This window comes from Caretta caretta, chromosome 1 (assembly GCF_965140235.1).
Source record: "Caretta caretta isolate rCarCar2 chromosome 1, rCarCar1.hap1, whole genome shotgun sequence".
NCBI classification, from domain to species: Eukaryota; Metazoa; Chordata; order Testudines; family Cheloniidae; genus Caretta; species Caretta caretta.
Genome location: NC_134206.1, coordinates 283,939,977 through 283,963,644, shown reverse-complemented (window position 1 = coordinate 283,963,644; position 23,668 = coordinate 283,939,977). Strand labels below are relative to the sequence as shown.

The following is a 23,668-nucleotide window of genomic DNA, read 5'->3' as shown; positions in this document are numbered from 1 at the left end:
TGCCATAAAACTGTGTGAAACATGCATTCTCCTTTCCAGAATCTAGAGGGACTATTCAATATTTTCCAATAAATACTTAATTTTTTAAGATAAGTGAGCAACAGTCTTTAGAAAAAACATTAAAATAAGTTTAATATATACACTTGTTATAAATAAGACCCTTTTTTTAAGCTCAGCGTTAAGTTGCTGTTTGTTCACCTAAACTGCTCATGATTAAGCACACATACCTATGTAAACTTAATTGTTTTTTCTTCATGGACTATGGATATTATGTTGCCTGTATATAACAGAAAGATAAAGACCAAGGGTAAAATTTTCAAAAGCACCTGAGTCACTCAGATGATTAAGTCCCATTGGACTTCCAGTAGGATTTAGCTGCTTTTGAAAATTTTACACAACCAGATTGTTAAAGGATTTATTTTAAAAAGGATCATCTCACTGTCAGAGGTCAATAATTAAGGCTATTTTTGCAAACTACTGTTTATTACCACATTTAGTCTATTTTGGTCAATTTCACAGTCATGGGTTTTAAAAATCGTAAATGTCATGATGATTTCAGATATTTAAATCTGAAATTTCATGGTGTTGTAATTGTAGTCTTCTGTGCATATATATCAAAACCTTACCACCAGAGCTGAACCTGAACCTAAGTGATCATCCCAAACTGTATTTACTAATTTCTCAGACTGATTTAAATAGCATATGTAGATCAATGTTTATAAACCATTTCTATTATTTGACCTTTAATGGTTACAAAAAAATGCTGGACCGATAAGACTTGAAGAGTGACAATGGAATTTATCTCAGTGCTGATCCTCTAGCCACTCTATCCCATCCCTGTTGCCAGGGTCTCCTGTGGAAAGCAAGAAGAACAGGCTCTGCACCTCCCGCAAAGGGCTCTTTTCCATGGAGTCTTGGGGTAAACCCTTTTATTTGTATCAGCAAAGTGGGCCATGAATTTCTAATAGTAACAGAACAAGTACACACTGAAAACTTCTTTTTAAAGTTGTACCTAACACTTTTGTAAGAGATATTGGAGGACAGAGTACCCTTATCTGTAAATTTCCTGGTTTTCTAGTATCAGAATTTAGGCATTTAAGCTCCCACATTCAGGAAGAGCACAATGGGTAGCTTTGTGTGGCCACAATGGGTAGCTTTGTGTGGCCACAATCGTAACTCCACCTTAAAGTCTGCCTGGTGAACGTTGTTAGTTTAAAGTAGTGACATAGGATAAGGCAGCAAAAAAGCTAGGGGCTCTCTAACTTCCTACAGACTTGTCTACCTATGGCAGTCCCTCTAAACATTCTAGGAAAAACCCACTTTCCTCCAAAGTACTCCTGCTCACCTACGATCCAGTCTGCAAATCCAGAAAGCAACAATCATCCAAGCTGCAGCTGTTTGGGGGATGGCAGCAGCGCCTGCCCTCCTGGCCCACAGCACGTCTTCCCCATAATTGCAATCTCCTCCTGATTGCCACCACTTCTGAGATCACTTCCTTCTGTGTCTCAGCCACTAACACAGCCTGTTAAGCAGCCTCACTTATGAGCCCTTTTTCCCAGTAACAACCCTCACTAGAATCCTGTAATATTTTGAGCTCTCTCTGCAGGGGAGAAGGCAGGATGCTCACCTCAGATTTTATAAATGAAAATTTAGGATTTCTGTTGTACCCTTATGAATTCACAGGAACCTGGTTATCTTTAGCATTTTCCTTTTTGGAGCTGCAAGACTTAATGCTTCATGCAACTAAATTTTGGTATCATAGATTAAAAATCTTGCTTAGGAGAGTTTGGTAAACTAAGTTCATGTCCCTCCCCCCCGACCCTCTATTTTTATTAAGGGGAAAAAAGTGTTAGAAAGCTTTTGCAACTTTGAAAATATCTTTTTTGTGTGGTCACCTCTGTCAGAAACCCCCTTGTTCAAAAGACCTAAATTTTGGTATATTTTGCAAAGAAGCTCAAGACTTGTTTTTACCGATTTTCAGACTTAGTTGACTTAATAGATTTTAGCAAGAGAGCAAAATATGGCTTTAAAACAGTAACATAACTGTAACCTTTATGGAAAAGCTACTGCTTTTTCATGATAGACCAATAACTGTCCAAAGAGCTGATTATACAACTTGAATACAAATAACGAAGAACCCACAGTTGAACATTAAAATAACAATGTAACAGTAAGTTTCACCTATTGTACAAATCAAAGATTGGTAAAAAAAGCTTACATTTCATACACAACAGTTGCAAATGCAGCAAACAGTTTTGCTTCAGATAAAGTTTTGTTCTTTTCATAGAATGGCTTTATGTACATAAAACAAATGTTCCTGTCCTAAACAGCTCTTCCAGTCAGCAATAAGATTACATTTTGATATAATTTAGGTTGTACGCTCCCTTGAGAGTGTGTCCAGACTTTCAGATTCTCTGTATAGCCCATCAATAGCCCAAGAAGAACAGTTACAAGGTTTTCTGAAGTTCTTTAAGTTTGACAAATATAATCACAAAGTTTGTAGGACTGTTTCATTTGACCAATATACTAACAATTTCAAGTAGACGGGCACAGTGGGAAGGGGAAGTAGTAATATTAGAGATACTTTACCACACTTCATTGCTTCCATAAGAGCGACATATGAAAATGCAACCCAAGAAGTTGTTAGACAACAAAGAAGAACCAAAGCTATATTACTGGTTCACAGTTCTACAGAGGCAATATTAAGATAGCTTTCTGCTTTAGAGCAACAAAAATATACAATACAAATAATTAACAGATGAACAGTTTTCTAGTCAGAGCTAAAACAGTCTTGTTTTATTTTAAAAACCTTTTACCTAGCGTGCAAGTTATACATTTGTGTGCTAGATGATGAATAACAGGTTCCTGTCAATATTTAAAAGAAAAGTGCCATGAACATCAAAAATATGTCTTGCCTCCCCTTTACCCTCTTGGAAGTTTTTAAACAAATAACTCATCTACAGTTAGATACTCTGCACATTACTGTCCCTAACCTCTTACATTCAATCTTAACACAATTCAAGGTATCCACTACTTTTAAGGGTGCACACAAGACTGGACTTGTGTAGGCTCCTCCTCACCACCCTTTTCATTTCTCCAAAAATATCAAATTTAAAATCATCTGTCTCACACCACTTTCAACTGTGTCACCTTTCCCTTAAATCTGATCACTGATTTCTTTCCACATCAGCCTTCAAACTCTGTTCAACTTGAAGGCTTTAAGATCTGCCCCCACCTGCCTGGCTATCACCTCTGATCTTCCATCTCTAAGGCCTCTATGCCAACCACTTTCACTTTATCTCCTTCATACTTGCAATAATATGTCTTTTCTTGTACCACCCCATGCCCAAACATCCTCTCCCTATATGCCAAGAAGTCTCGCTCTACTCCCAATTCCTCCTCAGATCTTACTTTTCAGTTAGCCTTTCGTCACTTTCTCTGATTTGGAATTATCTGCTCCCATTGCTGTTCCTAAAAATAGATAATTTTTTTTTTTAGAATAAAGACAAGCAGCAAAACATCTGCTACCATGGAAATTACACTTTCTTCCCATTCCCACACCATCAGCAAGTTCCCTTTTCATTATCACTTAAACTACATTTTGGGGCCAGAATCATATTTGTGTTTGAACAATGCAGAAATAAAGTTGTTCAGAGATACAGCCACCCTGTCAAAAGGAAAAACGTATACCTCAAAAAGGCAAAGATGAATAAAATATCATAATGGTCAAAGATTAAATTGTCTTAAGCAGAAAAGCCTTGCAGATAGTTATAGGGACTCTAGAATATACAGAGGAAGGGAGGTCCTTAAGACTGAATCTGTCCCTAAACAAATATGACCTTGTTCTTACTCAAAACCAAATGAAACACGGACAGAGTAGGATAACCAACTCAGCCCTAGGAGCGAAAAATCAAAAACAAAACAAGAACAAAAGTGGAAATGATTTATCAAGTAGAACTCATGCCTAGATCACAGTTTAAACTAGCATTATACATTTGAATTTAGTCCATTAATTTCTCAGCACCCAGTACACAGTGCATGTGTTTTAGATTCCCTCTATTGATTGCACATTCAAAACATACCATGTCAACAGTAGCCTTTTGCTCCAAAATAATTCCTGCTATTCTTAGCCCCACTTCAGCTCCACCAGTATTATGATGGCCTGTGACTGAAAGCACTTTTACCACCATGTGGGCCAATTATGGTCATAGCAGGTCTACACAAGATGGTGATAAAGACACAACTGGCTACCAGTCTCTTACCTATATTGACACTCCCACTACTGCTACCGCCAGGGAAGCTGAAACAGTGGGAAGTTTAGGAAAAAGAGGCTAGTATAAACCAGGATATTTTGATACTTGCTTTTTGAATTAATAAATTGTATTAAATTCCAAGTCTGTGCACTCCAAGATGCATTATACAGTTTGACATTGGCAGCATAAAGGCCCAGCAGAATGGCAGCTAGGGATGGAGGATCACTTCTGATGTCATCTTAGAAATATTGGAAGTTATGTTTCTTACAATTAAAGCATATGTAATTAAGATTAAGGGACTCAACCTTGTATAGGGATATATGATATAGAGTGAATGCACTGTCATTGTTCTATGGAGAAGAGGTGGTGCTCCCTCTGCAAAAGTGGGAGGAGGTGGCACCTCCCCTCAGGGGGAGGGGAAGTGATGGAGGAGAAGAGGGGGGAACATTTGAGGGACAGAGGCAGATGGGGAGAACCTGAGGGAGAGTCTGAGAGAAACTGTGAGTAACCCAAGAGAAACAGGGTGAGGGGAGAGGATAGCCAGAGTGTCATAGAGAAACCGGGACTGAGAGAAACTGATAGTAAGTGGAGAGGCTGAGATTGGGCAGGACAGACAGATGTGCAGGAGAGGATCCAGTCAGTTTAAAGCTGGCTGGTCAAGTCAATCCATGTTTAATCGCGTGTTCTTGAGCATCCATTCCTTTATGTTCCTGATCATTGGATCTAGTCATTCCTATCATTGATTCATGTTGTTCCAGATATCCAGAACAGGAGAACCAAAGGTCCTTCAGATCCAGTGGGTCTGGTCTAACATGCACCCTAGCAAGCAAGCATCTCTGGAGTCAAGACCATCTCTTCAGGAAGTCACAAGAGGTGCTTGAGACTCGGAGACTGACTTTGGTGTAAGAGAGTACCCTGTGAGATATTTGGGGAAACGGGAACCTTGAACTAAAAATAACAACAACCTATAAGATAATAGCCTGTGCAGAGACAGAGATTTTTTTTTTTATTTAGAGGGTTATATTTAGTTAAGTAGACTTAGCAGTAAGTTAGTATGTGCGTACATTTGAACACACATGTGCATGTATGTGGGTATTTGAATCAGGTTTTTAATTATATACTTCATATATTAAACATTATTGTAAGTACGTGGAGTCCAGTTCTGTTTGTTCCAGTGTAAATAAAATCCCTGTTATTTTTGTTGGACGATCACTTTTATTATTTTATCTATCATTCAACAATATTCTACCACAGTGTAATTCCCTCCCACAATCTCTCATCTGCTGAGTAAATTATACCATCATTGCAATGGACCACTGCTAAATCTTTGTCAGTGTATTTCAAATTATAAACACAATAACCCTACTCTGAGAGGTCAGTTTACACATAGCACACAATATCTGCATGTGACCTGGAGAACATTATATTATGCTGCAGTTGTTGCATAGTTGCAATAATGAACCTATGGCTCTACAAGAAAAAACTACAAGGAGAGAAAGAAAGAGGAAGAATGACCCTGAACAAGTCATCTGTACCTCAGTTCTTCTGTATGTAAAATGGGAATAATACTTCCTTTTCCCCCACCCTGGATCTATTTAGTTTGTATGCTTTTCAGGGCAGGTATTGTCTTATTAGGTGTATGTGAAGCGCTTAGCACAACAGGGCCTCAATCTGTATGTGGGACCCCAGGTGCTACTATTAATACCACTAACAAAAAAGTTCAGAATTGGGAAGGATTTCGGCTGATTGAATTTTAATGATCATAGGCAAGTTTTGGCCAAGCAGTATTCCAACTTCGGAAGGCACCACCACCTAATCTTCATCTAAACACTCAAAATATAGCTAGAGAATGCTCAGATTAGAATCCATTTAAATCACCCACAAAAAGGGAAAAGAAGGTGCGAAATAAAACACATCATTGAGAACAGAAGATTAGGATGTTTAAAACATACTAACTTTGTTGGTTGCACAACAGCAGAGTCTCAGTGTATCTTATGTCTTTTGAGACATGCTTAAAAAAAAAACAAAAAAAAACCCCTTTATACTAACATTTCCTACTTTTAAAATTCATTTCTAAAACCAAGCCCAGCCAATCCACACACAGGAGTTACCACATCTCATGAGTCATGCAAAATCACAGTTCAGGCTTTTGGACAACAGTTCCCAGAACCCCCAACTCTGCTCCAGAGGCACCAAGTTACTTTACGGGAAGAGAAGTTAAAGATATTTCTCTGCAGTTCCATGAACAAAGCTTGAGATAAACAAAAGGAAAAAAAAAGTTTCCAAGGGTTCCAAAATTGAAACAAGATTCACATGTGAAAAACTGATATTATTGTGCCCTCTTGATCATGCATTTCAATACCACCACCCAAATACACAAGCTACAGCCAAACTATTCTGAAGCAAGAATTAAAGTTGAGAGTTTGAGAACTGCATCACCAGAACAGCTAGGAGAGTTAGTATAGGTGCTTTTTTCTAACTAAATTACTAGCTCTTTTGAGCTTCCCCATTTTCCAAATGCATGCACAGAACACACACGGACTTTAATTGGACAAGAAAGCCATACTCTAAAAGCCACAGAAGTGTACAGCCTATTGTTTGCTCTCTACCAACCCAGCAATTGAGTCTAGGTGGATGACAGGAGATGTCTTCTGCTATGGACCAACAGCAGAGCTGTAGCATGAGTTCGATCCTGCCACCAGTCCTACTCCAAGATCTCCTCCCTCACCAGCAGAGGGGAGGGCATGAACTGTAGAGTTCAAACACTCACAGTATACACGAAATATTAAAAGAAATTGAGTCATGAGCTACTTTCCCACTCACATTTGTGATCACACTGATCACTTCCCACTGTAGTAACTACAGCTATTGCTTAGGTGGGAAAGTAATATTAGGCAATATTTTTTTTTTGTCATCTTTACTCCAATAATGGCTCATCTTTTGAAGAAAAGGAATCACACTGCATGTTTATGTTCTTATATGATTGTACCCCCCGCCTCCTGTTCTTCTCAGCTTAAAAAAGAATAGCCAGCACAATGTAAACCAGCCAGTAAGCGGCCCATTGACCCCAATTTGGGAACATCTGCTCTAGATTATACATCCCAATGTGAATGAACAGAATCCTAGTCAATACATGCATCAATTGAAGGCCAGCCTGAGCTTGGATCCTGTGAGTAACCCACAGATTTCAGAACATATGAAAGTCACAGGAAGCTACAAAAGCCTATGAAAAGCTCAGTAGTTCAGCCTTCTTACAATTTAGAGCACCATGGCAGTCCAGTGCTTCTGTACAGAGGCAGAATTCTCTCCAGTCTGAAGAAGGGAAATACAGTACTATGTGACTCGGGCAATAGAAAATTTAAGTCATCATTTATTTCCCCCAGTACTAGAACAAAAGCAACCAGGTCACAGCACACCAAGATTAAGTGAAGGAATATTTTTTAAAAGCCCTTATTAATTCTGGCTCCCACTACTCAAACCCTTCAATATTACACAGTGATACTGTATACTTCAGCAAGTTTCCTCTCTTTTGGGACTCTAGTGGATAAATTCAAGTTTAGGCTATCCACACTTGCTTGTCATATTATTCATACTGTCTAATTACACAAAACCAAAAACCATTGCCCCACACCTGTCCCACCCGTCCTCCCTCCTTCACTCACTCTCTCCCACCCTCACTCACTTTCACCGGGCTCAGGCAGGGTATTGGAGTACTGAGGGGATGCAAGCTCTGGGCTGGGGGGTGGGGCCAAGGAGTTCGGAGTGTAGGAGGAGGCTTCAGGCTGATCTGGGGCAGGGTGTTGGGGTGCTGAATGGGGTGCAGGCTCTGGGCTGGGGTCAAGGAGTTCAGAGTGTAGGAGGGGGCTCCAGGCTGAGCCTGGGTCAGAGGGTTGGGGTGCCGGCTCTGGGAGGGGGCTCAGAGCTGGGTCAGGTTGGGGTGCAGGAGGGAGTTTGGGGTGCAGGCTCTGGGAGGGAGTTTGTGTGCAGGAGGGGGATCAGGGCTGGGGCAGGAGATTGGGGTGTGTGCAGGAGGGCGTGCGGGGCGGGCTCTGGTCGGGCTACACTTACCTCGGGCGGCTTCTGCGAAGCAGTCAGCAAGTCCAGCTCCTAGGCTCAGGGGCGGCCTGTCAGCTCCGCATGCTGCCCCTGCCTACAGGCACTGTCCCCGCAGCTCCCATTGGCCACAGTTCCCAGCCACGGGGAGCTGCGGAGTTGGCACTCGGGGCAGGGGCAATGCACAGAAATCCCCTGGACGCCCCTGTGCCTAACTGGACATGCCAGTCACTTCTAGGAACCATGCAGAGCGCCATGGCACATAGGGAGCTTGCCATAGCCCCAGTGCGCCGCCAGACTTTTAGCGGCCTAAAATATTCCAGATTGGCTTCAGTAGCCTCCAGGAGATTGAGCCCAATTCCCAGACTCCCAGCCAATCCGGGAGGTCTGGCAGTCCTATTCATAGTCCTCTGGAAGGAGAGCTTTCAAAAATACAAAACCTGTAAGATGTCGGCTATTTGTGCACAAAGGATTTTCAAAACTAAGAAGGAAATGAAATATTGTACTGATCCTAAATGCAGTAGTAATATTTCTGTATTGATTTTCAAATACTTTAAGCAAATCAAAAGCTTCAGGCAATGTTAAACTAAAATGTATAGTAGTCTAAGAAATTAGATACTGTACTTAGATAAGGTTTGGCCCCAAAAGAGAAACTTTTAATTGTGCTGACAGTTTGAAAAACACTTCTAACACAATAGCTGTGGTAAAAAATAGAAACATGAAAATGATACTTCACACTCCGCCTATAATCAAGGTACACATTTGTCAAACTTAATTGCTATTGTAAGTATTAATCTGGCAAGCAATGCTGAACAGTGGAAAAAAGTACTTAACACTAAATAAAATGTTAACATTAACATCAGTTCTGAGGAGAATTCACAACATTTTAGATTTAGGGCTTGTCTTCTCTGCCCTGCATTTCAGACATTGGGAGCGTGAACAGCAGTATGCACCAAAGTGCTGCATTGTAATTCTCCCATGTGATCCAAGTAGGCACAAGCTAAAAGGTTCCTAGTTCATATTAATGTAGTTCTATTCAAATAGGACTACATTAACGCAAACTAGGGTCCACCTGGGGGAATTACAGTGCAGCACTTTGGTGCGCAGTGCTCTTCACACCCACCACAGTCCAAACCGCAGGATAGTGTATCCGTAGCCTTAATGAACTTAGAAAAACCTACTCTATAGATCTCATTTTTAAAGCATGTCAAGGAGGTCCACTACCACACACTTGAAGTTGGCTGCATTGCCTTCCAATTTACCTTATCTCTATATTTGCTAAATGTTGATAACAGAGGAAAGGTGCAGGATTCTCATCATTGCAAATAAGGTACCATGACCACAGGACATATTTTAGAGGAACAGGGAGTTTCTTCAAACAGGCCCTATATTGTGGTTGATATCTGATGTACAAGGTGTGAACAAAGGGCATGGAAAGGAGAGTACCCTCTCCCATGGAGGAGTTCAATTCTGAATGATGTCAAGTATCAGAGGGGTAGCCGTATTAGTCTGTATCTACATGCATCTGAAGAAGTGGGTTTCTTACCCACAAAGCTTATGCCCAAATAAATCTGTTAGTCTTTAAGGTGCCACCAGACTCCTCGTAATTCTGAATGAGCAAGGAGAGATCCAACACTGTTGTAGGCTGTAAAGTAGCTCACTTTATACTCATCTCCAGATAGAAGCACATTTTCCATATTATTGATTGTGTCCTGGTAAAACAGCTGCTTTAGATTACTTATTTCTATGGCCCAAATACTGCTGTAAGATTTTCTTTTTGCTTTTATTGGTGACCAAAAAGTTTTATCATGTAAGTCAAAAAAAATTCTTGAATTAATTCAAGCATTCCTTTATTCTCACTAAAGAAAGAAAAGATTCTAAGTGAGTTTTGCTTTGTTTTTGAAGGGAGGTGATTAGCTCAGAAAATGACTTCAGAAGAAAAAAAAGTCACATCCCACTAGACCATACTGTAGGTAACAGGCCCCTCATGGAAATTCATTTAGTATTGGACTCTTTACCAAGTAAATTACAATCTTTTAAACAATTGTCCATGTGGAGGGAAGAAGATCAAAAGCTATATCTTTCCCCTAGATATAATAAACATCCCCACCCCCCTCCACCAAAAAAAAAAAAAAACATTAGGGCATCTTGTGTCATCAAAACCTCACAAATAAGCTTGGATGATTTTTTTTCGGTAATCTTAAACGATAATATTTTAAGTTATTTTTACTGATTTAAGTTTTCACAGTAACGCAAAATTATGGCTTCAGCATTTTTCTGATTTTTATTTATTTCAGTTTTCAGTCATGGGGGTGTAAGATGATCATTTAATGATAGTAGATGTTAACACTCAAAAAATTATAAGTTTTATAACTTTTAAAAATTCAAATTGTCAACATCACTTGTCAAAATATACAAAGTAAATATCTGTAAAATCAAATTCTAATGTCTCAAAGAGCATTTTTCTTACTTTGCCCATCTGTACATTTATCAGCAGCAGCGATGGAAATATTTTTTGTCTGTTAGTGTTTGTATGACGAAATCTATGTTCAACATTTACCAGTAAAAATCTAGTTCTTCTAAGCCTGCTCATATATAAAGGCTTCAGCAGTTCATCTTCACTATTTTTACTTAAAAAGAAAAGGAGTACTTGTGGCACCTTAGAGACTAACAAATTTATTTGAGCATAAGCTTTCGTGCGCTACAGCTCACTTCATCGGATGCATCAAGTGAGCTGTAGCTCACGAAAGCTTATGCTCAAATAAATTGGTTAGTCTCTAAGGTGCCACAAGTACTCCTTTTCTTTTCGCAGATACAGACTAACATGGCTGCTACTCTGAAACCTGTCACTATTTTACTTAGTATGTTAACATAGTTGTTTAAATATGGTAGCACCTATAGACCTCCACCAGTATTAGGGCTCCACAGTCCTAGGTGCAGTATGGAAGTTGACATGGTCCCTGCCCCAGAGCTTACAATCCTCCATGGAAAGTACTCATTGTCCTTAAAAAAGTCCTGGGAATCCCTACCATTCCTCCTACCCCTTATCTCATGAAGCAGCACGTCAGTTACCAATCACAGACTGGAAAAAGAAAGCTAGTCTGCCCTGCCCATATGCTGATCAGCAAGACTGACAGAAATGCCCTCTACTACCTTACCTCCCCTAACAGTGAGTACCAAGTCCAGGAATCAAACATTTCTTCCATGGTAGTGAAAAGTACTACTACAAGGTTACCAGGCAGGCCCTGCTTAACAAGTGTTGATACATGTCACCCCTGCTGATATGATATAAAATTTACTTTTAACACACACTGACAAATAAGTACCGGCAATTTAAGATAGAAACTCAAGATCAATGATCCTAAAAAACCCTCAACATTAATTTAGTTTGAATACGTTCAATCACCTTGATGTTACTCACCGAAGTTCTGTCGGGTTCCCCTTCAAATAAAACAGTCTCCATGTTGAAAGAGGCCTTGTCTCAGTATTTCTTTCAATTAGAGTTCCTCCATGCTGCAAACCTGCATATCCTGGAAGAGAACAAATCAATCATCAGTGACTGAAATTAATTAACACTGCAACCAGATATCCCTAGTGTTCTTTAACAATAATACACTAGAGCAGTGTTCAACAAAAATAATGACTTAACTGCTACCATATGCCATTTATATCATATGTCCTCAAAGATTCCACATACTATCTGTACAAAGGGCCTACATTAAAGGAAAATTAAGGTTGCAAAGTGAAGCATCCAAAACTCAAGAAATGATCACGTTAAAGTTGCCTATTTTGCACATGCATTGTGATAGTCTTAAAATATAACATGTCATTTTCCCCACAGGATCCCACACATTCAAGGCATAGAGCTGACAAAGGCCAGTGAATTAACAACAGTCAGTAAGCAAAAAGCAGGTTCTTCTGTATCTTTTTACATCCTCTTAGTTCAATGTGTAGCTCCAGGCCTCAAATACTGAACAACATCCAAACCCTACATTGAACAAGGAATGGTTTTCTTTTACAAGCTTTTCTGTAGTATTCAATTTAGTCAGAAATTTTTATGAATTTTTAAGATCTCTCACCACAGTTTAAGTAGTAGTCTAAACAGAACTGAGGCACAGAGACTAAGCGACTTTGATACTTATGGTGCCATTTTTGGACGAGCTGGGGACTGGATCCATGTTTTTTAGCTTCCAGTCAAAAGACACACAGGATCATTCCACCCCTTCCTCAGGACCACTGCCTTATTCCCTATACATGATGCAATGTTTTGTATGGAACAAGGATAGGGTGCTACGATACCACGCTTGTTCACATCACACTATAAAACCCTCAAAAACAGATATGAATTGCTCTGGACCTAAGTTTCCTATAAGCTGCATGACCATGCAGCCACACAGCAGCGTATTTAGCGCCACGCAGGTGCTCAGGGAACCCACTCGGCGACTTGTCGCAGCCAGTGACCTGCCAGGGAAGAGGCACTCCTCCCCCGGCCCCAACCTAGCCTGGCCCCCAACCTGGCGCAGCCGGGGTGCCCCTCCACCGGCCCCAACTCTGCTGCAGCCTGACCCGGCCTGACCCCAGGTGCAGCCCTGCCCCGCCCTGGCACAGGCGACCCTTCCCCAGAATGAACCATCTACTGCCGCCAGGGAAGAGGCACCTATCCTGCAGGCCCAGGCCAGAGCTGCCACAGCAGGGGGGCACCTCTCCCCTCCAGCCCAGGTGCTGCTGCTGCTGCTGCAGGGAGAGAGAAAGCCCCAGGGCACCCTCCTGCACCCCAAACCCCTCATCCCTGGCTTCACCCCAGAGCCAGCACCCCCAGCTGCAGCCCACACACCCCTGCACCCAACCCTCTGCCCCCTCGCTGAGCCCCTCATCCCTGGCCCCACCCTAGAGCCCACACCCCCAACCGGAGCCCTTGCACCCCTACATCCCACCCCTGAGCCCCCTTCCACACTCCAAACCCCTCAGCCTCACAGCCACAACATGAATTTTGTTATGCGCGCCAATATGGAGGTGATGTGTCACACATCACCGCCATATCGGCGCACATAACAAAATTCATTCCGCACATGGGTGGAAAAAATTAGAGGGAACACTGCTCTGGTCCCCCATTCACTGTTTAATGTACACAACAAATTGAGGCCAGGTGTGAGGGAGATAGATAGCGTACAAGATCATGTAATTTGAGACAGTATCAGTACGTCTATACACCAGGACAGAAATTCCACCATGAACAATTGTTCGGCAGTATCAGAACATTCCATAAAGTTTTTTTGTTTTAAAGTTGTATAACTACAGTATGCATTAGTTAAAATTCCTATACGAATTGTGTATAAAACTAACAGTTATTTTAATAAATCCAACACAATATTTAAACAGAGAAAATTTTAAAAGTAATGAAGGAAGGGCTTACTGTTGCCATTGCACTCATATCTTCTATTGTGGCTAGAAATTGCAAGACTAATGTTCTTTATTAGAGGATCACAGGATTGAGGATGATCTTACAAAAGTGGTGTAGTGTCTACGTGCCATATAGTTGATTACTCAAGACAGTGTGGCAGCTTTATGTTTTGATGTTATTGTTTGAAGTATTGAAAATCTATACATAGTACTTGGCTAAAAACTTTTCCTTTAAAAGACACACTGTTCATATTTCCCACCACACACAGAAAGGTCACAAGGAGTCAACTCAAGGTGATGCAGAAGGCAAACAATTATTTTTAAAAAATTAACAAATAAAAGTAAAAACTCATTTTAAGTTACTTGGGGTGAAAAACAATTCATTGACAAATGAAGTATCTTTCAGCAGCTTCAGTTCCAGAAGTTACATATGTGCCAAAGCTCTCTCTTATACACAGTGTACAGGGAATTCAGATTAACAAAATACCAAAAATTCATTTTTCAAAAATGAATTGCCACTTTCCCCCAACAACTCCTTAGAAACATGAAAACAATTTTGTTCTTTACCATTTTTATCCCCACCTCCAGCTACCATTTTAGGCTGTTATTGTGTTATTCATCAGTACTAAGCTATCTGAAGATATTTAATCCACTAAAACACTAAAATGTTTAAAGTGATACAAAAATGATCAATTTTCCAGATTACATACATGTTCAAAGCAGTCTTTTCATATTCATAAATTTGTTAAAATATTTAATTATCCAACAACAGCGGATGTCTGACTCAGAATGTACAGTTTTCATTTTAAAGCAAAACTTTAGACAGGTTTTTGTGCTTCCTAGATTATCTTTGTATGTCTTTTTCAGTGAGTGTGAGATCAGGCTTTAGCGCACAATAATTACGTTCTCATCCTCTTCTCTGTGCACCCATCTTCCATGCCACTTCCTCTATAGTGGCACTAACAATAGCAGCAGTAAATTCTCCAACTCCCACCAACTTTATCTGCTCCCTGAGATCCGCAAAGGAGTCCGTGGGACTGAAACACACTTCTTAGCTGCCCACTGCCCTGTCTGTCTGTAGCTACCCTGTGGGTCCCAGGTAGCGTGTGTGGGAGGAAGTTGTAGGGGAGAGCTCTTCTGTAGACCTTTGGAGACTCCTCCTTGGGTCCCAGAAAGCAGAAAAAGCCCAGACTTCCCAAGGATTTTGGGAAGTCTGGGGAGCAGAGGCAGTTAGGCCTGGGATAGTATATCCTCTTCCTGCCATTGCCCCTCAGGATTTTGATGTCGGAAGCAAGGCCAGAAATTCACCAAACAATGCAAGTGATTATACATTAAGTGTTGTCAAACGCGCACAGTCAACAAACTGAAAATACCGTAAAAGTTTCTTCTTCTAGTCTTTCAGTAATATCAATATGGCAAACCACAGAACATTCAAAAATTCTAAGTTACAACCTACACGGCCAAATCATGAGATCTGCTTAAGAATCATGAGATTTTAAAAAAATGTATTTTGAGTCATTTGCCTCTGGCTTTTCAATCTTTAGGGTGCAGTTGGGTCACATTTTCAAGCTTTACTCCACAACCATGAGAACAATATATTAATATAAACAGCTTGTCACATAATAAAGTATATCAAGACCAGAGACAACAATGACAGCTGGCAACCTATTACAGTCCTCTTTGGAGTTACCTGTGACAGCAGTAGATATTTCAAGAGAGAGATTCTTTTGATTACCAGTGGGAAAATTCCACTAAGAGCTCCTTGGAGAAAAGGGAGAGCAGTCTATATTTACTGAGATGGATAAGGTAATGAAAACAATGAAGGGATTCTGATTTCACTCAAACTTACTGAAATGTCATCAGAACTCCCTGATTGTATACCGTATCAACTATTTTCTTTACCCTTCAAAAATGCTGCTTGGCCCAACTGTGGTCTCACATAGTAGGCCACTGTTATATAAAAAATAAAAGTTTGAAGCTTTCAAATTTTGCATCCACCACTTATTTTGGGTCCACAGAAGGTCTTCTGTAGGATTTGGTTTCAAAATGCTTATTTAAAAATACGTTTCCCAGACCTTAAGAAGAGCCTTGTGTAACCCCAAAAAGCTTGTCTCCCTCACCCACAGAAGTTGGTCCAGTAAAAGACACTACCTGACCCACCTTGTCTCTCTAATATCCTGGGACCGTCGTGGTACAACAATGCTGCATATTTAAAAATATAATGTAATTGTTTTTTTCCCCCCAAGCAGCTCAACATATTTTAAAAAGTTAAATGATTTAAACCTCAGTCACCAGGTAAAATATATAAATATACATTCTACAGAGAGGCACAGGTTAAGTGCCTTAGCCAATGTCACATACAGGAAGTCTGTGGCAGTGCAAGGAAGAAAGTTCCAAGATTTTCTGTCTCAAGAATATCTTTGTATATTTTAAATAAAATTTGTTCATACTCTGTGGATACGTCACTGATTTTGAGCTGCTTTGTAATTTATGTATACTGTATTTTGGCCTGGCAATTGAGGTGTTAATTGTATGACTATATACATTTAATAAGAGGCTGTTGGGAAAAGCAAGCAGGAAGGAAAATAATGGCTCAGGATAGCCACTTAAACACTTCAGAATTGTTAAGGGACAATGCCACATCTATTAGCTTTGAGGATTTTACTCTGGCTCCAGCCAACTTACACGACTGGTTTTTGACCAGAATGGCCAAAGCCCAGGAATGGAAAAGAACAAAAAAAGAGAGCATTCTCCGTTTTAAAAAGGGACCCTCTCTCAAGAGAATGATGTAGGTGTTTTGGAGCACCAGGCTGAGACATTGGAAGCCTGTTGGAGATGTCTGAAGAAATTACGCCTGCCAAGGACAACCAGCGGGGGATAAGCCTTTAGGTAAGAGACACGCACAGACTCTTAATATCCTTTCTAAAAGCTTTGCTATTACCCCAATAGTTCTGTTTTAAGAAGATTGTCGTCTTAAAAGTTACACCCTCTGGCGAGACTCCTCAAGGGAAGAGCCAGAGGTGCCCAAACATACAGCATAAGAACAGTTGTAGCCTAGGGATCAGTCTAGAGCAGTGGATCTCAAACTTTTTTACTGGCAACCCCTTTCACATTGCAAGCTTCTGAGTGCGACCCCCTAATAAATTAAACACACTGTTTAATATATTTAACACCACTATAAATGCTGGAGGCAAGTGGGGTTTGGGGTGTAGGTTGACAGCTCGCGACCCCCCATATAATGATCTCGTGACCCCCTGAGGGGTCCTGACCCCCAGTTTGAGAACCCCTGGTCTAGAGTGAGACATATCAGAGGAGTAGCCATGTTAGTCTGTATCCACAAAAACAGTGAGGAGTCCGGTGGCACCTTAAAGACTAACACGTGAGTATATTTATATCTGCATCTGTAATTTTCATTCAATGTGTCTGAAAAAGTGGATTTTTAACCCACAAAAGCTTATGCCCAAATAAATCTGTTATCTTTAAGGTGCCACCGGTCTCTTCGTTGTTTTTCTAGAGTGAGAGAATTGCAAAATCCCACCACATAAGTAAAGGCATGATATGTTACATCTGAAGGACCAGAAAAGGAATGCGTGCAACCAGTCCTGTAACCATGACAGTACAATTGAAACAAATACTTGTATTTATATTGCATACACCCTTCCTTCATATTAAAAGAAACCATCACTTAAGGTGCACTGATAGTCACACTGAAGATAGCAGTTAAGGGAAGGAATAGTTCAACACATGCAAATTTCTATATTTAGGGCTCTGCTCTCCAATGAAGCTAGAATGAACTTACACTTTATTGAAAAGCATTACATTTAGTAAGTTATTCTTAAAGGAAATTAAAGGTATTTTGACCAACCTAAAAGGCACACAAGGTAAACCAGCATTTTCAGTACCCTTTTGTGGATGGCCTACTTGCTAATCACAATGACAGTGAGGTCTTATGGAAGGGACTATTAAATATTAACTATTAACCTAAATAACAAACTTTTTTACCTATCAGGAATATTTGAATTATTTCTTGTATAAGTAAAATTTGCATTCTCAGACTCCAAAACGGCTCAACCATTATTCTGAAAACTATTAAACTGAAAACTGCTGCAGTTAGTTGTGACTATTTGGTCAGGAGCCCAATATATCTCAGTTACAGTTGGACTCTCCAAGTTCCCTCAAGTTACTATGATGTAATAAGAAACTGTGGGACTGGCAGATATATGTATTGACTTAATGTAATTTAGACCTGTGTCATGGGTGTCAGTGACCTCTGCACTAGGTGACACGGTTCCCACAGGTCCTCTCCCACTGCTGCTGCTCCTTTCCAGTATGGTGCAATATGTAGTTTTTCTTGTTAATATTAAATTTAAGTTTAATTTCATTTCACACTATCCTACCCCACCTCACCCCAATTGTCATTTCTGTATTAAAATATGTAACAGCATTGCAGAGGCTCTAAGCGGGAAGACTGAGGTTTTGGCAGATGGGGCTTTGGACAGCCAGAAAGATGTAGGTGGTGGTTTTGTTTCCTGGGAATTTGGAACCGTGGGGAGAAGTGATGTATCACTTGTTCCACTTCTACGCAAAACAGGATAGAGAATTCTTCATTCGCCACACCAGCAAGATCCTGACAGTAACTAGCTTACATCCAACAATGGTGAAGTATTAGCCTGACGTTTCTGCCAAGATCAGAGAAGCAATGTCAACGTTTAAAGTATCCTCGGTTAGGATTCGGAGCGAGTATTCAATGGAGATAAGGAGCTCTGTTCACGACACCCAGAACTACTGTTCCAAGCTATTTGGTTTACACTCTGCACTGTTGGGTTATCTTCACAACTGCAAGGGCTATAGACTTGGGCTAAATGAAAGCTTAGGATTTTATAGCATAATTTTGCAAGAAAAAGAGAAAATTGGACAGCTGCATAATCACATTACACAGAGTCCTGCATATAAATTTCAGCCCTAGAATGCCTCCTTTACATTTTAAGGAGTCTGTTTATTGTTTTTAGTCTTCAAAACATACAAGCAATGAAGAATGGGTACACCAAACTGTTGCTGATGAAATAAGGTCTCAACAAGTTAAAGGCTAGCAAAATAATTCTGCATAGTGACATCACCCAAGATTTTGCTATGTAGAAATTATTTGGTTTCTAAAAGCACAGATTGCAATTTCACATCATTAACACACGTACCTTAGACACAAAAAGCAATACACTATATTTTTACTAGGCAGTTTACTTATTCTGACAAGACCTGATTTTATGACCCTGCATATATTCTTAATGATTTAGGATCTTATACCACCTTTCACGCCCCCCTACTCCTTAGTTAAGAAGAGCTAGGTTGAGAGACAGCTGGGAATAGTTGGCAGTCAGTTTATAATTTTAGAAGCTTGTGCATAAAAATTGTGTTGGGTGGATTTGTTGTAGTATCCCTCTTTTCTGTTCTCCCCTCCCCAGTAGGTCACTTTCCTTCAGACTGCAGGCTCTTTGGGGCATAGATTATATCTTGACATGAATCTGGACAGCATCTAGCACAATGGTACACTTGAGCACTATGGAAATATAAATATTAAATGAAGTCTAATACCAGTGACATTTATACAAACCACATTGCTCAATTGGCTTAAGTTCTGAATTCACTAATTTTCCATTGATGGATATATTGCTCTTTGTTGTACAGTTACATTTTATCAAAAAGAAAGAAATGATCATGCAAACCTAAAAATTCTGATTGCAATAATGCAAGTTTGTACAACTAAACAGTCCAACTGAAATCTAGTCTTGTCTCATTATTGTAACGAAACAGGATCTCCACCAAATCCGTAGTTTGACAGGAGTTATCAGGGAAAAATCCTGTTGATGGGACTTAGTCTTGAGAAAACACACCCAGGTAATCCATAGGGACCATTTGCTTCAGTATGGTGTTGAATAGCATACTGCTGGAAATATAAACTTTCAAATGTTGAAGTCATAAGATCTTAACACCTGTGGTCTAAAACAGGGGTTCTCAACCTTTTTCCTTCTGAGCCCCCACCCCCACTCTATAAAAATTCCATGGCCTGTCTGTGCCACAATAACTGTTCTTCTGCATATAAAAGCCAGGGCCAGCGTTATGGGGTAGCAAGCAAGGCAATTGCCTGGGGCCCCACACCATAGGCAGCCCTGTGAAGCTAAGTTGCTCAAGCTCCGGCTTCAGCCCCAGGCGGTGGGACTTCGGCTTTCTGCCCTGGGCCCCAGCAAGTCTAATGCCAGCCATGCTTGGAGGACCCCCTGAAACCTGCTCATGGCCCCCCCAGTGGGCCCCAGAGAACTACTGGTCTAAAATATCAATCCCTTTTGCAGGAGAATGAGCATCACCCACAACATCCTATCAAATTTCAGTTCAGGTAAGCTTTACCCAAGTCCTTCCTGGCCTATTTTGTGTAGTGGTGCTGGGCATTTTTAACAGTCCTCAGGTTTCAGTCCGGGGGTGGCTACATTTTGGTGGTGGATGCAGTGATCCCTATGTATGGTATGCATACATACAAAACAAGTGTATAAATCTTCAAAACACTTGGAAGCTTGCACAGTGTAATATATAAAAAAACTTAACATTGTCCTAAATCAGTTAATTATTGCAGAATATACCATTACACATCTGACTAGGAGTGTTGAGCTTTGTGGTCTCCTGCTATACCTGTTAGCCTACAAAACCAACAGAGTACCATCTTCAAGGCACAGTATAGGGAGTAGGCATTTCTTAGTGAAAAATATTACTCAACATTGATCCCAATTTACAATACTAAACCAAGAACCCCTTTAAAATAGCATAGTCACATTTGTCTTCAATGACTAGTGCTGCAAAAGAGAGTTTACCATCCATATCTGCATTCTGAAAGAAGCTGGAGATTAATTAAGAAACAGTTCATTTGTACTGGAATCACACCGACGGTGGAAATGCAGCTAAAGCTACCAAAATAGTTTATACTTTGAAGACCTGGAGAGTCATGATAGCACTCCAAACATGCTTCCTACAGGAAATAGTTCTCACAATGTGGTTATCAACACACTCAGTTCTGTAGAGCCTGTGAAAGAATCTGAAATAACTTTGTTGACGTATATAAGAGACAGTGCCAAGAAAAAGCACCAAAAAGGGCTCTCTAAAAAATTAGTTCAGGTCTAAGATGAGTAGGTGTAGATCCTAGTGTAAGAATAGTAGAGTTACAATTCAAAGTACAGAATAAGGAATTCAGACATTACAGATGACAAGACACTATTTTTTTTCAAGTCTGCACTAATAAGCAGAAAAACAAGGTGTATACTTCAATTTCTGCATTCCCTCTGATAATTCAAAATTGATAGGTTCTCAATAGCAATCCCATAATAGATATAAGGAAGTCAAAGGGAGAACTGAGGAAAGGCAACTGAGCCAGAGACTGGCAGGACTTGACAGCAAATGGAAGATTCTTGGAAAGCCAAGTATGTGGAAAGGACATCCACGAATGACCCCTTGACAAGCTTAAACACCTGAACTGAAGAATTATCTCTTCAGTTTAAGGGTCTGCCACAGCATGGCAATAATAAAAACAAGAATTTTCTTGTATAATCACCCCCTCCCACAACGTACAATATAAACATCCAACAACACAACGCATCACAATTTATTTTGTCAAGTTGCAGCACACACCCACAAAAATGCTCTCTTCTGCACTTGAGCTTCACCACCTGCCTTCACATTTCCTTGATCTGTGGTTTTCCACAATGAGAAGTACATTTCTTGTATCCGTTTCTGTACTTCTGTTCTTAAAAAGGACAGAATGGAGAAGGAGAAGTGCACAACTGCTGTGCTAAGTGCAAATACCCCTTCCAGGAGAAGATCTAGGCAAATGAGCATGTGTGAGGGGGTAGGGTGGATAAAAATAGATTAAAAAAAAAATCAAGATTCAGATTTAATTTATTTAATTTAAATTAAATTAAATACTGGTTTATTTTTAAAAAAAAGGAAACCAGTTCAAAATTAAATTTGGAATTGAGGCCTAAATTTATTATAAATCGATTTAAATGATTTAAATTAAATACAAAAAGTAATACTAAGTAGTACATGTTTGCTGCTAATTTTTAAAGAAAGTCAAACCACTGAACTGGTGGAAGTCATGGGCTAAGCACATGGAACCAGCTTTGGCAGCATCTACTACAGGTGCAGAGAGATTACTTTTTTCATTTCAGTTCAAGGAGTAGAGGGTATTCAGAGCTAAAAAAACAATCAGAAGTTGAAACAGGAAAGGCTATTTTCCTCTTCCAATCTATTAACAAAAACTAGGTATGAGAAGATGAGATTTACTAGTTCTAGTGCCTTGACAAACATGGCGACCACAAACAACCAGTTCAATTCACTAAGTGTAGATAATGCTTCCTTTGTTTAATAAATGCAAAACATGATTGACACATTTTTGATGTGCTGAATAAATACAGGAAAAATAAGCTTAATTAAAAAAATTAAGTGCTGTTTTTGTGCGCTGACTTTGAATTTCTATCCAAAGAGAGTTTGACACAAATCACAAGTTAAATTATTTAGTAAGAAATGAAACATTCACAGTTTTCTAACATAAAAAAGGTAATAAGCCATCTGAATAAGTAAAGCTATAGAAATACTTAAATGTCTACAGACATAATGTATCCTCTTCTTTAGCAAAAATCAAGCTTCATATTTAGCATAAAGGTTATACTTTGTTGCAATCAACATGTTTTAATAGTTACCAACCAATGAGAATCAACCCTTCTTTAAGAAACTAAAAAAGTACAAATGCAAAACACAATTAAATCACTCCCACAGTATTCTTGCCAGCAAGTTAAAGTAGTATGGGCTGGATGAATAGACTATAAGGTGGATAGAAAGCTGGCTAGATTGTCGGGCTCAACAGGTAGTGATCAATGGCTCCATGTCTAGTTGGCAGCCGGTATCAAGCGGAGTGCGCCAAGGGTCGGTCCTCGGGCCAGTTTTGTTCAATATCTTCATTAATTATCTGGACGATGGCATGGATTGCACCCTCAGCAAGTCTGCAATTACACTAAACTGGGAGGAGAGGTAGATACGCTGGAGGGTAGGGATAGGATACAGAGGGACCTAGACAAATTAGAGGATTGGGCCAAAAGAAATCTGATGAGGTTCAACAAGGACAAGTGCAGAGTCCTGCACTTAGGACGGAAGAATCCCATGCACCGCATGGTTCGGCAGCAGTTCTGCAGAAAAGAACCTAGGGGTTACAGTGGACGAGAAGCTGGATATGAGTCAACAGTGTGCCCTTGTTGCCAAGAAGGCCAATGGCATGTTGGGCTGTATAAGTAGGGGCATTGCCAGCAGATTGAAGGACGTGATTGTTCCCCTCTATTTGACATTGGTGAGGCCTCATCTGGAGTACTGTGTCCAGTTTTGGGCCCCACACTACAAGAAGGATGTGGAAAAATTGTAAGCTTCCAGAGGAGGGCAACAAAAATGATTAGGGGACTGGAACATGACTTATGAGGAAAGGCTGAGGGAACGGGAATTGTTTAGTCTGCGGAAGAGAAGAATGAGGGGGGTTTGATAGCTGCTTTCAACTACCTGAAAGGGGGTTCCAAAGAGGATGGATCTAGACTGTTCTCAGTGGTAGCAGATGACAGAACGAGGAGTAATGGTCTCAAGTTGCAGTGGGGGAGGTTTAGGTTGGATATTAGGAAAAAACTTTTTCCACCAGGAGGGTGGTGAAGCACTGGAATGATTACCTAGAAAAGTGGTGGAATCTCCTTCCTTAGAAGTTTTTAAGGTCAGGCTTGACAAAGCCCTGGCTGGGATGATTTAGTTGGGGATTGGTCCTGCTTTGAACAGGGGGTTGGACTAGATGGCCTCCTGAGGTCCCTGCCAACCCTGATATTCTATGATTCTATGAATTATTTAAATCAAGGTTTCCTGCTTGCTGATTTAAATCATGACTAAAATTAGTG

General features: G+C 40.2%; 1 protein-coding gene across 6 annotated transcripts in view; it reads right to left on the bottom strand.

Moving 5' to 3' along the window:
* OSBPL8 (oxysterol binding protein like 8) overlaps positions 1-23,668 on the bottom strand; it is a 194,263-nt gene that overhangs the window by 117,980 nt on the left and 52,615 nt on the right. For 4 of the 6 annotated variants that reach the window (XM_048835708.2, XM_048835710.2, XM_048835709.2 and 1 more), the window contains one exon: positions 11,728-11,836. In XM_048835708.2, coding sequence (XP_048691665.1) covers positions 11,728-11,769 — 42 coding nt within the window. In that variant the 5' untranslated portion in view covers positions 11,770-11,836. Of the gene's footprint in view, positions 1-2,589; positions 2,710-11,727; positions 11,837-23,668 lie in introns of those variants that run through there. The other 2 variants (XM_048835711.2, XM_048835714.2) reach the window with 2 other exon arrangements.